The sequence below is a fragment of the Mobula birostris genome, chromosome 21, assembly GCF_030028105.1.
Source record: "Mobula birostris isolate sMobBir1 chromosome 21, sMobBir1.hap1, whole genome shotgun sequence".
NCBI lineage: Eukaryota > Metazoa > Chordata > Chondrichthyes > Myliobatiformes > Myliobatidae > Mobula > Mobula birostris.
The window spans coordinates 36,203,897-36,217,426 of NC_092390.1; the positions used below are offsets into that span (position 1 = coordinate 36,203,897).

The window sequence follows — 13,530 nt, forward strand, 5'->3', positions numbered from 1 at the left end:
AGGTGTGACGTGGCAGCACTAGCAGAGGCCGCCAGGCGTCAGTTGTGGCTCAGCGCTCGTACTGGTTACATGTGCATTTGCTGTTCGCCGATATTTTGTGTTCACTGTTGATTCTGTGTTTAATTTCACTGTGAAAATGTCAAAAAGAGCTGCAGATACCCTTATGGGTAACAATGAGAAAAAGAGAAGGAATCTTCTCTATCAATAACGCAGAAAGTGGAGTAATTGCAGAAGTTTGACCGTGGTGTGTCTGTGTGGCGTATTACTGAAGAAAATAGTGTCAGAACTACCACTGTATATGATTTAAATAAACAGAAAGACAAGTTACTGAAGTTTTATAATGACAGTGACGTTCTACATTTATTCCAGTAAGTCACTTACCATGTGTTTGATTTGGTTCATTTGAAGCTATATATTTTTATGTTTTATTGAATGTTTTTGTTGGAAATAAAAATTCTTCTTGTCATTATTCCCTAAACAATACAGTATAACAACTATTTACATAGCATTTACATTGTATTCGGTATTGTAAGTAATCTAGAGATGATTTAAAGTATAAGGGAGGATGTGCGTAGGTTTGGTGCGCCGCCGGGTCCTAAAGTCTACTGCACTGAGACAGATTAAATAAGGAACTTGAACATACGTGTTTTTTGGTAACAGGGGAGTGGGGCGGGGCGGGTGGAGGGTCTGAAATCCAAAAAATTCTGAATTCCAAAATGCAACTGGCCCCAAGGATTTCGGATAAGGGATTGTGGACCTATGCAGTTGACGTTTCGGGTTGAGACCCTTCGTCAGGATAGGGTCTCGACCTGAAACATCGACTGTACTTCTCCCTATAGATGTTGCCTGGCCTGCTATGTTCCACCAGCATTTTGTGTGTGTTGATGATGGATTATTTGTCAAACCTGGACAATAAATAGTCTTCCTATTCTGGCTAGTGATATCATTCTGATTGAGTGAGCACACAGATTCACCTCTGTTGCTGGATTGCCCCAAGTATAAGATGCCATCAAATGCAATAAAAATCCAAGAACTGGCCTAGTAGCCAGATACTTCTGCGAACCAAAGGTATTTTCCTGACACTGTGAAATTGACTTGTAAATAGTGTCATGAAGTGGAGGTCCGACGATCTCTACTTTTTCATTTCAAGAAGCAGCTTTAAGGTCTGGCCCCTTGGAGGCTTCAAACTTAGCAAGATCACAATTCTACCAACAAGCCACTGGCCTGGTATAAGTGATGGCACTTAACTACCAGATATGTCAAAGCAAAAGCAGCAAGGATGTTTATGATGTGCTTTAAGTACCACCAGAAGAATGTAGTAGTATGTTGTGCCTCAAGCAACTTTGCACAGCGAGAAGGGTTTCTAGTGGAGGTGGATGAAGGGGCCCATCAGTCTTTTCACATGAGAAAATCTTTGAGGAAGATGATACTGGGAAACCCGCCATCAGGCTAGTCATAATACATTACTGGGTAAATGTATCTGATTCAGTGTTACCTGGGCTTAATAAAAGTGAACAGCAAAAATGTTCATTTGTATGGCTGTACATCTTGTGATACTGCAGCCTCAGAAGGAAAGTTCAGAATCAGGTCTATTATCACTGACATATGTTGTGAAATTTGTTGTTTTGTGACAGTAACACAGTGCAATACATTAAAAAAACTAAGTTACAATAAGAAATGTATTAACAAGATAAATAAGTAGTGCAAAAAGAGAACAAAATCCTGAGGTAACGTTTATAGATTCATGGTCTGTTTGGAAATCTGATGGCAGAGGGAAAGAAGCTGTTTCTAAAACACTGCGTATATGCCTTAGGACTTCTGTACCTCCTCCCTGAAGGTAGAAATGAGAAGAGGGCCCAAATTGGATGGTGGGGACATCATGATAGATGCTGCCTTTTTGAGGATCACCTTGATGGTGGGGAGGCTAGCGCCCATGATGGCTACAACCCTTGCAGCGTTTTCCAATCCTCCATACCAGATGGTAATGCAACCGTTCAGAATGCTCTCTATGGTACATCTAAAGAAATTTGCTAGAGTCCGTGGTGGCGTATTAAATCCACTCATCCAGTAGGTGAACTTTGTATTTCCTACTCTGACTTGATCTGTTAGAATACTAACTACATGGTATCTGAGAGATTGCAAAACTATTCTCATTCTCTCTCTCTCTCTCTCCCCCCCCCCCCCACCTCCATTTGCTCCATCTGCAAACTGTCCTTTTAATTACAGCGGAGAATATGGTATGCAGGTGTGTATTATACGGACTGCACAGCTTGGAGATCGGGAAATTGACTGTTTCAGATCTGTTGTGATTGCAAAATTATCACTTTTCTAAGATGCTTCTTGCAGTTTAATATGAGGACTAGTTAATCAAAATACTTAACGGTTTGAATGTTGTCATTGCTGATATACTTTAGTGCTTGTGCAATAACCTTTTAGTTATAATGTAAAGACTAGATCCCAGTTTTCTTTATGTGATGATGCTAGGATTTCTACGAATTTCTTTATACTCCTCTATTAGTTCTTGTAATCTGCAGTGAAGTTAATATGTAGCATTTTAATTGCAACATAACAAAGTGAGTTTTATTTTTGCTTCATGCTCTGAACTCTTTCAGGTCCAAAATATTTTATGTGACATTTGTTAGGCAGACCCGTGGAGAGCTGAGGGAGGTATTTTGTGCAGCTGTCACAACTATGCACATCATTATAACATTAAGGGGAACTAAAGTTAATTTATAATATACATGGGAGTAGTTGAGAAATATTCCTCTGTTGGTTAAAGCGAATATACTTGGACAGTTCAATGTTGTTTAAAGTGCAGACCACACCACTGGAATGTTCCCACAGCTATCATGAACAAATGCTGACCTCCCATACTTTCTTCTCAGTCCATTTCTAACTTCCTATTTTTGGTCCAAGTATAGTCTATTAAAATAAACATGATTCAAATCTATTTCTGCTATGCATATAGAAGAACGTCTATCTGTAATAGGATGGGCCTCCAAATTTGTTGATCGGTAACCATATGATACCCAAATCAGCTTTGTAATCTCATTTAATGCCTAATCCCAAAAGAATTTTATTTTAAAGGGATGTGGGCTGCAGCTAAATAAATAGACATATTGGTTGTTATGGACTAGTTGGGCTGAAGGGCCTTTTTCAATGCTGTATTACTCTGTGACTCTATTTGTTTATATTTACTCACTTCCTTTGTTATCATTTTTATATATTCTTCTCATTTTATTTCCTCTTCAACTTTCTGCTTTTCATATTTCTTTATAACACAAAAGATCATCCAGCGCAGCTGTCGAAGTAATCCTGCTAATCATATTTCCTTATATCCTAAAAGTTCTTCATCAGTTGAATCTACTTTTCAATTCTCCTGACCTAGTTGGACATTTGTGCCCAGAACAACTTCAAACTGGCAAGACCAATACCCCGCTACTTTGTTCTCATTCCCCTGTGAGACTTCCATCTAAATATCATCCTGTTCACAAAGAGCAACTTAAATTTCTAAAGACTAGAGATTCTGCAGATGCTGGAAATCCGGACTAACATGTGCAGAATGTTGGAGGAACTCAGCAGGTCAGGTAGATTTGATGGAAAGGAATAATATTTCGGGCCAAGGATTTCTATCCTGTGTGATAATAATGGCAACAGTGTCAATTTAAATCATTTGCACCAATTGTGTTGACCACTTTCTGACTGCCACACCATACTGGCTCATTTTGTCATCTGAATACCGTATATTTGAGCTTAAACTTCACAATGTAGGTTTGTGTATAGAACTTGATGTGCTATGGAAGCTGAAGTACACCTTCATTCCAATTCCCAATTTTAATACATGTTTTATTCCATTCTCTTCTAGAACTTCACTTATAGTGGTTCAAATTATTAATTGATAATGGAGTGTGATGTAATTATGAAATGGCATTTGTCTGGCATCTGCATGAGTAAAGGCCCTTTCTCATAGCTCTCCGTACTTGCCAAAAGTGATTGTTCTCACATTTGCGTTTACCTGTCCCTGTTTTCCGACCCAGACTAACAACTTCACTCGAAGCACTTAGCTTCCTTTTTCTTTGCAGGTTTCCATTTCCTTTCCTCTCCCAATTCAGAGCTTCCCAGATGTATAGTGGGTGAAGAGAAAGTGGGAGATGGAGGTAACTAAGGCAAACAGAGTGATCAAGCTAGCAACTATTAAAGTGGATGATCAGAGAGAGAGGAACAATAAAAGACCTTTCTTGTTCTTTGTAACACCATAATTAATGAATAATTAATAATTTTAACTGAATTAGAACTAACTTAGAGCTTTTTCCCTCCCAAAACTAGTTTTATCAATTTCATATTGTTTAACTATTACAGTTATTTGTAGCACCCTCAGTTACATTTGTTATTGGTATAGGATGAATGTAAATTACGTGCTTTCCAGCTGTAACTTGTCTATAACTCTTGTTCTCCAAGTGTTTTGAACTTTCTACTCCATCAAATTCACTTACCCTGATTGTAAATGATTGAAGTTGGAACTGCTTAATACGCTAAAGGATTATTTTTCTGGGCAATGCCTGTGTCATTGGGAGCTGTGTGCACACAGCACTATCATGTTGTATAACAATTGCACGTGAGCTGGGTCCTCTGTCAGCTTTGCACTGCTGGGTTCAAAGCATGATTATGCAAAAGGTGCCTGTGCCCACACTAATCTGACATCTTGTTATCTTTTCTAAAATGGGAATTGTTTAAAATATAATGGTAAGACTGCTGAAACAAGCCTTTCTGCACACCCAGCTAATACTGCAGTAACCATTTTCAAAACCTCTAAATTGTACATTTAGCATATTTACAAATTATGAAATGCAACTTAAAAATGGCAGCCCAAGAAATTAAATTAATGACTATCCCATCATTCATAAGCTTCAACTATTTTCTGGTCACATTTGTGTCAAACGGCGACTGTATATTTTGAATACATTTGAATCGGTTGCCTGGTAACAGTGATATTTTTTCCAAGAGATGAATGCCAATCTTCATTTTTTTTTAATACTGCACTTTCTTTCCACAGGTTTGGCCATTCTCATTATAAATACATTTGCAAAATATTTCAGTTTTGAAACCTGCCCTTAGCAACCAAACCACAGAAAATCCATGACTCTGTTACCAGAGCAACAAGAATCTCAGAATATTAAAGCCAGTTCCAGTGAAGGAACATATCCAGTCTTATTGTATTTACCTTTGCTAAGCAACTTATGGTGATATGTCAAAACAGTACTTCAAGATTATGCTGCAAAATTCAAACTGTGTTTATAATGTTGAAAATTCAGATTGCATTTTATACTATAGTTATCGTGAACTGTATATTTTTGTTTGCGACGAAATTGAGAACATTTCTTTTTGCCCTGAGAATGTTGAGATTTATTTATTTAAACTGCTACAAATCGAGCTGAACCTGAAGCAGCTGATGTATTTAAGCAATATGTTTTGAATTAATTTTAGGTCAGCCATTTGAAAATACTCCCATAAGAGGCTGCTTCAAACTTTGATTCCCTTTTATTGGTCGCGTATATGTTCTGAGTTTTATGTTTTATTTATACAATTTGGGCATCTGCAGTTACCAAGTACTCTGCTTTTCCTTTGATAGATATATTATTGTCATCAAGACACTCAGAAAGTGTCTGAAAGATACTTATATGTTTTATTTAGCTTTCAAAAATATCAATGCCAGAGTCTCATTTGTTGTTACTAATATTTTAATCATTAGCTTCAATGTATTTGTCTCTGTGCCCAATGTACTTCTCATGTGATAATGTTAAGTGATAAAGATCTTCATTTATTTGACACAATTCAGTTCTTTCATTACCAATTAAATTTATGGATTGAATCTCCTTGCAGTTATAATGTCAGAATGCTGCATACATTGAGAAGGAAGGGAGGAGGCTGAGTGGGGAATGTGGTGATGCTATCAGCAAAAACAGTTGAATTCAGGAAGAGGCAATATCCAGGTGGTGGGTGATGCATTGAGCACTGCGAAAGTAGTGAATGTATTGCAGGATTTTATTGCACTTGCATGTGCTCAATGGCTTGTAAGGGGTAATCTAGTTAAGATTCCTTGTCACCATCACCTAAAGTTTAATAAATTTCTCAGCAAACCTAGAGGAAGACCTCGGCTTATGTACATCAAAAGCCTAGCCAGGTGGCTACACATCGGGGAAATGGAAGTCATCCAAAGAACGAGGGATAGATCTATATGGAAAACCATGGTTACCAACGTCTGCATCGGGTATGGTACCTAGACAGACATACAAGGGAACAATATTCTCAGCAGCTTATGCCCACTAATATTCTTTGGACATTGCCTTAAGTCATCAGTTCATAGTAGACTCAAGAATGGCATGTCACACATAGGGGGGTGTGTGTGTGTGTGTGTGTGTGTGTGTGTGTGTGTGTGTGTGTGTGTGTGTGTGTGTGTGTGTGTGTGTGTGTGTGTGTGAGAGAATTTTTCTCCCTGCTGAATTTGAAGCCCACTATTAATGAAACTCTTTACCACCAGCAGCTGTAGAGGCCAAGTATTTATGTATATTTAAGGCGAAGGTTGATAGATTCTTGATTGGTCAGGGCATGAAAGGATGTGTGCAGAACGCAGGAGATTGGGCTGAGAGGAAAATCGGATCATCCATGATGAAATGGGGGAGCAGACTCAATGGACCAAATAGACTAATTCTGTTCCTATATCTTATGGCTCTAAATTTAGAAGCACCTTGGAGCTATGCATTGCTTTTTTGTTTGTCTTCCATCTATGAGAAGTATATCCCTAGGTGTGAAATTTGCACATCAAATCTTGTCCATTTGCTCCACTGTGCTACAAACTGAATATACATTGTATTTGACTTGTTACTCAGACTGCCTGTTACTGTTACAGTCGAGCCCTGGTTCACTAAACATGCAATATGAATTATGAAGCTGATATCAATAGTGATCTTGGAACTAAGGGTGCAGAAACTCATCTGAAGACTTCACAGATTTGGGGTACTGGTAAATTTGGTGATACAGATACAACTTGCTGGAGCTTGTGAGACGTAGGTATACACTGCTGGTTTCCTGATCACAATACAGTATCATCATAATTAATACTGGGTCCTTTCCACAAGTGGGAACACTTAATCTCAAAGATAATAGGAGCAACTTAACGACAGTGGAGTTTGTGCATATATTTAAATCAAATGAATATACCATCAATTAGGTGTTATATGACCTTCTTTCCTCTTCTCCTCTTCCAGTACGAGAACTACCACCTATTAACCAAGATGTACGTCAGAAGCAACGCATCTCAATAGAGATCTTGCCTCCCGAAATAAAAGCTCCTTTCTCTCCTGATCCAGTATTTCCCATCCGAACCAAAACCGTGAGGGAATTTCAGTAAGTATTAAGAACAGTTTGAAGTACATTTTATTTGCCTGCTTACATTTTGTTTGCCCAATGTTGCTTCCCCAGTGCTAGTCCACCAGTATTCCTGCTATTATGGTAATTTCATCTATAGCTCAATTTTACTGTCTTTACAGTAATTCCAGCTGTGACCTACCACTGTTACTGCCTCCCTATACTATCAACAAGAGCCTCCCGGTATTCACAAACCAGAGAAAATCTGCGGATGCTGGGAATCCGAGCAATACACACAAAATGCTGGGGGAGCTCGGCAGGCCAGGCAGCATCTATGGAAAAAAGTATGTTCGACATTTCAGGCTGAAACCTGTCCTGCCGAAGTTTTTCGGCCTGAAATGTTGACTGTACTTTTTTCCATAGATGCTGCCTGACCTGCTGGGTTCCTCCAGCACCTTGTGTGTGATCCTCCTGATATTATTTTCCTCACTACTCTTCTTGCTATACCACCGTTATAATTATCACTGCATATTCAACTATAGTCTTGCGTAACTTGCTCCAGCTCCAGACTACCAATATTACTGCCAATACTGTAACTCTTTTTTGTATCTTACCAGCATTAATATACTAACTGTAACCGCAGTGATCATTCTTCAAGCTACTGCTCCTCACTACGACTCTGGCAATAACTTCCTCGTATTACCTGCTGTTACTGTAACTTCAGTTATATTTAACTATGGGGATCATAATTTATCAATTTTAATTAGTCACTGATTTTCATTGTGGACATTAATGTGAAGTGAAATTGTTGCAAAAGCGTGTGATAACCTGCTAAATCCGGTTGGGGTGGAAGGAAAGTTGTTGTTCCTCACCTAAACAACAGTTCATCTATTTCATGACAAAATAGAAGGATTGTTTTTGAAGTCAAGGTTTAACAATGAAATCTAATAACTTGCTTCCATGATACACCAGGGTGCTCTCTTCAGTTACCTGATGAGGTAACTGTAGCCTTTGGCCTGGGGCAGCTGTCATTAGGTGGTGCCCAACCTTCATAGAGTGTTTCAACCCTTAATCTCCACACTCCCCAGCTGGCGGGTCAGCAGTGGTGGCCAAGTCACTGTCCATCTGCTCCTGACTTCCTGCTCAACTCTTCACCTGCTCCATATCCAGAAAGAGGCGCTTTCTGCTTCCTCCCCCAACCCGAAGCTGCTTGGTTCTTGCTCTTTTCATCAAGGCCCCGTGCAGACAGCAACCTCCATAGTGACCTTGCTGGGAACCCTCTACAGCTGATCTCCACGGGGATTAGCCATGTCTGCCATCCTTTGTCCCTGCACTCCTGGACTAAGGACTGGTACTTCAGGGCCTTCCTCTCGTGAGCCTCCTCACATCCTTCCTCCCATGATACTGTGAGCTCCACCAGGATGATTTTCTTGTCCTTGGTGGCACATAGTATGGTATCTGGCTGAAGTCCAGTTTGCACCACCTCTGGGAACTGTGGCTTCCTCCCCACATCAACCCTCATCTCCCATGATTTGGCAGTTTGCAGCAGATTGGATTTAGGCCTCTTTGATATTGACTGGCGTGGCCCTCTCCTTGATGAAAATGACTGCCCTGTTTGCCTCTCTGCCAGATGGTCTCTCTTCACACGTCCTCCACTCCACTGTGCCAGCAAGGGATGGTAGAACCTACACCGTCCTTGTGTTAAAGCTGCTTTGCATCCTGGAAGTATGTGCTCCAGTGAACTCCGCTGACCACAAAGTTTGCAGTTAGGGTCCTCTCTCAGCCCCCATGTGTGCAGCTGTGATGGTGTATGGAGAGTGTCATACACGGATCGCAGAAGGAAAGAAATGTGGAGGGGTTCCAGTCACCAGAGCTCTGCCCAAGTGATCTTGCACATGGGAAGATCCCATTTTGTCCAGGTACCTGATGTCTCTCAATTACAGGGAGCTTACTGCTTGGTGTATGGCTAAGCTGGCAGCCCACTTTCAGCACGATCTTGTTGTGACTCCTACTTGATTTATTAGCTTGTCATCAGAGCCCCTCAGTGTTAACACAACTCTGCACTTTGCCAACTTGAACTCCTCCACTACCAATGACAACGGGAGCTGTAAGTAGCCTGATCTTATGTAGACGCCCACTGAAGAAAAGCCTTGGGCGATCCCCAGTCATCTCCGCAGGCGCTTGTTAACTTTCCTCTCTATGCCTTCTACAGTGGTCATGGAGATCTCGTACACTGTGAAAAGCCAGAGCAGCCTTGGTAGAAGACCATATTGGTACAACCATTCCTTAAGTTTATCAGGGAGTCTGGTTTTGTTGAGCCTTTCTTCAGTCTTCTTTACAGTGTTGATGATAATGGTGCTGTCATTGCTGCATTAAAACAATTTCCAAGACACTTTACTGAGTTATCCTCTGTGGATAGAATGACTTCTCCCTGCACTCGAATGCAGGGAGAACTTGCTAGTAACCTTGCCCTTTTTGATCACCATGCATCTGTGCTCCCTGGCCTTGAAGGTCATCCTAGCCCAGGTAGCTACGTTGTCCAGGGTTTCCAATACCCATTTTGCTTGGACTTGGATTACAGAGATTACTGTGATGTCATCTATGAACCCCTGTATTGCAGGCTGTGGGATCCCAGGCTCCAACACTGGGCCTCGGGTTCCAGCTGCTGCTGCTGATACGAGGAGGTTGTTACCCATGACAAACAAGATGGGGGAGATGGTACAGCTGGTTGGAATCCCTTTTTGGAGGTCTTGCCACCTGGTTGTAAAGAGGGCCGAAGAGAAGCGTAGCTTGAATCCTCCTAGGTAGCTGGTGATCATATCTCGCGTTACTGGTGGGATATGGTAGTAGTCCAGGCCAACCTGGGTGAGGACGTGTGGAATTGGTCAGTAGGCATTGGCTGGCTCTAACCAGACAACTTTTAGGTTGCCTTTCTTCTGCCTGGCCTCCTGCCAAGTGGGATCTGCCATGTTCAGCTCAGTTGCTGCGATCTTGGTTGGGGGACTTTTGGATTGAACTCTAGTCCCTGATTCCTATAGGGATCGATGTGTGATCCCCGCAGAAATTCTTCCACCTTCTGCTTTGAGCCGGTAAGGGTGCCAGATTTTTGCTGGCTGAGAAGAGTCCTGGTGAACCCGAATGTGGTTTTAATGAAATGTGCTCTCCTTCTCATTTTCTCCCTTCTCCGATTCCGCAGCTGCTCCACCTTCTGAGCTTGCACAGCCGTTCCCGCAGTTTGCTGGTTAGATCTTTGATGCCGCCTTTTTTGCCAGGTGAACTGTTTTTGAATCGTTTGTTCAGGGTCTTTCTCTCACATCTCGGGTGGCGAATCTCCCTTTCCCTCCTGTTTTGTTGCCATGATGGTTTAGATCCCCTTAGGCCGATTCATTCTTTAGTAAAGTTGAACACAATGGCTGTGAGGGAGTTGAGTTTCCCGTAGACAGGTCCTTCCAATGTAGCTTCCAAGATGATATCCAGGTCGTCATCAAAGTGCTTCCAAGATACATTGTCTGATGATCTAGGCCATCTGATCCTCCCCTCTCTTTCCTTGATGAATGGACTAGGGTGTCAGAGGGGGCACTCACTTGGTCTCTTCATTGGCACTAGGGTGGCTCAGGTTGCCGAGAGATCTTCAGTCCTGTGGGTGCTTCCTGGCTGGAGTTCTCCATTGTCTCACCAGACGTTGAGTCCGTGCGTTGCACTTGAGTCGCCTTTGATCCATGAGTGGACCTATTTGGCTGTATCTTGAGGCCTTTGATGTTTTTGCAGATTTCACTTTGTAATGAACGCCTCCCCAGTCAGTGTTGTTTGCCTGAACCTTCCCGTTATCGTATTTCCAGTCCTGGTAATTGCAGTTATATTCATCCTATTGAGTCTGTCATCCTCCACACCTCTCGGGAGACTCTGGGGGTATTGCATATTTAGTTCGTCTGTAGCTTGTATAGTGCCCTCTTGCGAGTGCTACACACAAGGTTGCCAGCCTTTTCTGGAAGTCAGCAGTCTTTCCAGTGTCTCTGATCTTTTCGGTTGCCATCCAGTCTTTTCTGGAAGTCACTGATGAGCCAGATGCCACTTACATCCTACAATGGGGTGTTCCCTTTCATTACCTGATGAGATAACTGTGGCCCTTGGCTAGGGGCAGATGTCGTCAGGTAGTGCCCAAACTTCGTAGAGTGTTTCAACCCTTAACTTCTATACTCCAGCTGGCGGGTCAGCAGTGGTGGCCAAGTCACTGTCCATCTGCTCCTGACTTCCAGCTCAAGTCCTCTCGCCTGCTCCATATCCAGCAAGAGGCCCTTCCTGCTTCCTCCACCATCCTGCGAGCTGCTTGGTTCTTGTTCTTTTCATCAAGGCCCAGTGCAGACAGCAACCTCCATGCCGACCTTTTGTCCATGACGACCGGGAACCGTCTCCAGCAATCTCCATGGGGAATAGCCATGCCTGCCACGTCTGTCCCTGCACTCCTGCACTAAAGACTGGTACTTCAGGACCTTCCTCCCATGAGCCTCCTCACATCCTGCCTCTCGTGAGTCTTCTCACATCCTTCCTCCTGCGGCACTGTGACCTCTACCAGGATGATATTCTTGTCTTCAGTGGACCACAGTATGATGAAGCTGAATAGTTTCAGTTTGAGTTATCATCATACTAACAATTTTTGTAAGCAGCTGTCAACATTTTTTGAATTTGAGTCAATTATCCTAATTTTAAAGCAGATATTCTGAAAATTTTGCATAAACTTCCACAGTGAATTCAGATTTTCACTTGGAGCTGCGTAAATCCCTTTGTAATTAATTAGATTTAGGGATCTTGGGGTCCGAGTCCATAGGACGCTCAAAGCAGCTGCGCAGCTTGACCCTGAGGTTAAGAAGGCGTACAGTGCGTTGGCCTTCATCAATCGTGGGATTGAATTTAGGAGCCAAGAGGTAATGTTACAGCTATATAGGACCCTGGTCAGACCCCACTTGGAGTACCGTGCTCAGTTCTGGTCGCCTCACTACAGGAAGGATGTGGAAGCCATAGAAAGGGTGCAGAGGAGATTTACAAGGATATTGCCTGGATTGGGGAGCATGCCTTATGAGAATAGTTTGAGTGAATTCGACCTTTTCTCCTTGGAGCAACGGAGGATGAGAGGTGACCTGATGGTGGTGTATAAGATGATGAGAGGCATTGATCATGTGGATAGTCAGAGGCTTTTTCCCAGGGCTGGAATGGTTGCCACAAGAGGACACAGGTTTAAGGTGCTGGGGAGTAGGTACAGAGGAGATGTCAGGGGTAAGTTTTTTATGCAGAGAGTGGTGAGTGCGTGGAATGGGCTGCCGGCAATGGTAGTGGAGGCGGATACGATAGGGTCTTTTAAGAGACTTTTAGATAGGTACATGGAGCTTAGAAAAATAGAGGGCTATGGGTAAGCCTAGTAATTTCTAAGGTGGGGACATGTTCGGCACAACTTTGTGGGCCAAAGGGCCTGTATTGTGCTGTAGGTTTTCTATGTTTCTAATTATACTTTAATCAGCATAATGAATTCAAATTTTGCTTCTCAGAATCCTCTTTATATATCCTTTACAGCCTCTTATTGAAAGTTGGGAACTAATAATATATCTCACAAGTTTTATAACTAAGTAGATTGACTGGAACTTGACTCACACAGCTCCATAGACAAAGATATTATGTTGTTAAAAAAGAAGCAGCTTAACTCGAAGTAAAGCAATTCTGTGCATGTTTTGAAAAATAGTCTCCTCATTTTGCAGCAGGATCTTCAATCACCTAGCACCTTTTTCATTGTGGAAAGTTCCTAAATGAGACCAATAAGAATCTTTACCAGGAGTGAGATAATAATCAACTTAGAACATAGAACACAGAACAGTACAGACCCTTTGGTCCATAATGTTGTGCTGGCCTTTTAAACTACTCCAAGAACAATCTACCCATTCACCCCCACATAGCCTTCTATTTGCCCTTCATCCATGTGCCTATCTAAGAGTCTCCTAAATGTCTTATACATATCTGCCCCTCCCATCACCCCTGGCAGTGCATTCAATGCACTTATCTCGTTCTCTATATAAAAAAAACTACTGTTGACATCCCCCCTATACTTTCTACCAGAAAAGCTCTGGCTCTGTCAGCCTTTCCTCATAAGACATGTTCTCTAATACAGGTGGCATCCTT

At 42.0% G+C, this 13,530-nt stretch overlaps 1 protein-coding gene across 1 annotated transcript in view; it reads left to right on the plus strand.

The window, feature by feature from the left end:
* hectd2 (HECT domain containing 2) overlaps positions 1-13,530 on the plus strand; it is a 131,425-nt gene that overhangs the window by 19,771 nt on the left and 98,124 nt on the right. The window contains exon 3 of the mRNA XM_072239745.1: positions 7,266-7,404. Coding sequence (XP_072095846.1) covers positions 7,266-7,404 — 139 coding nt within the window. The remainder of the gene's footprint in view (positions 1-7,265; positions 7,405-13,530) is intronic.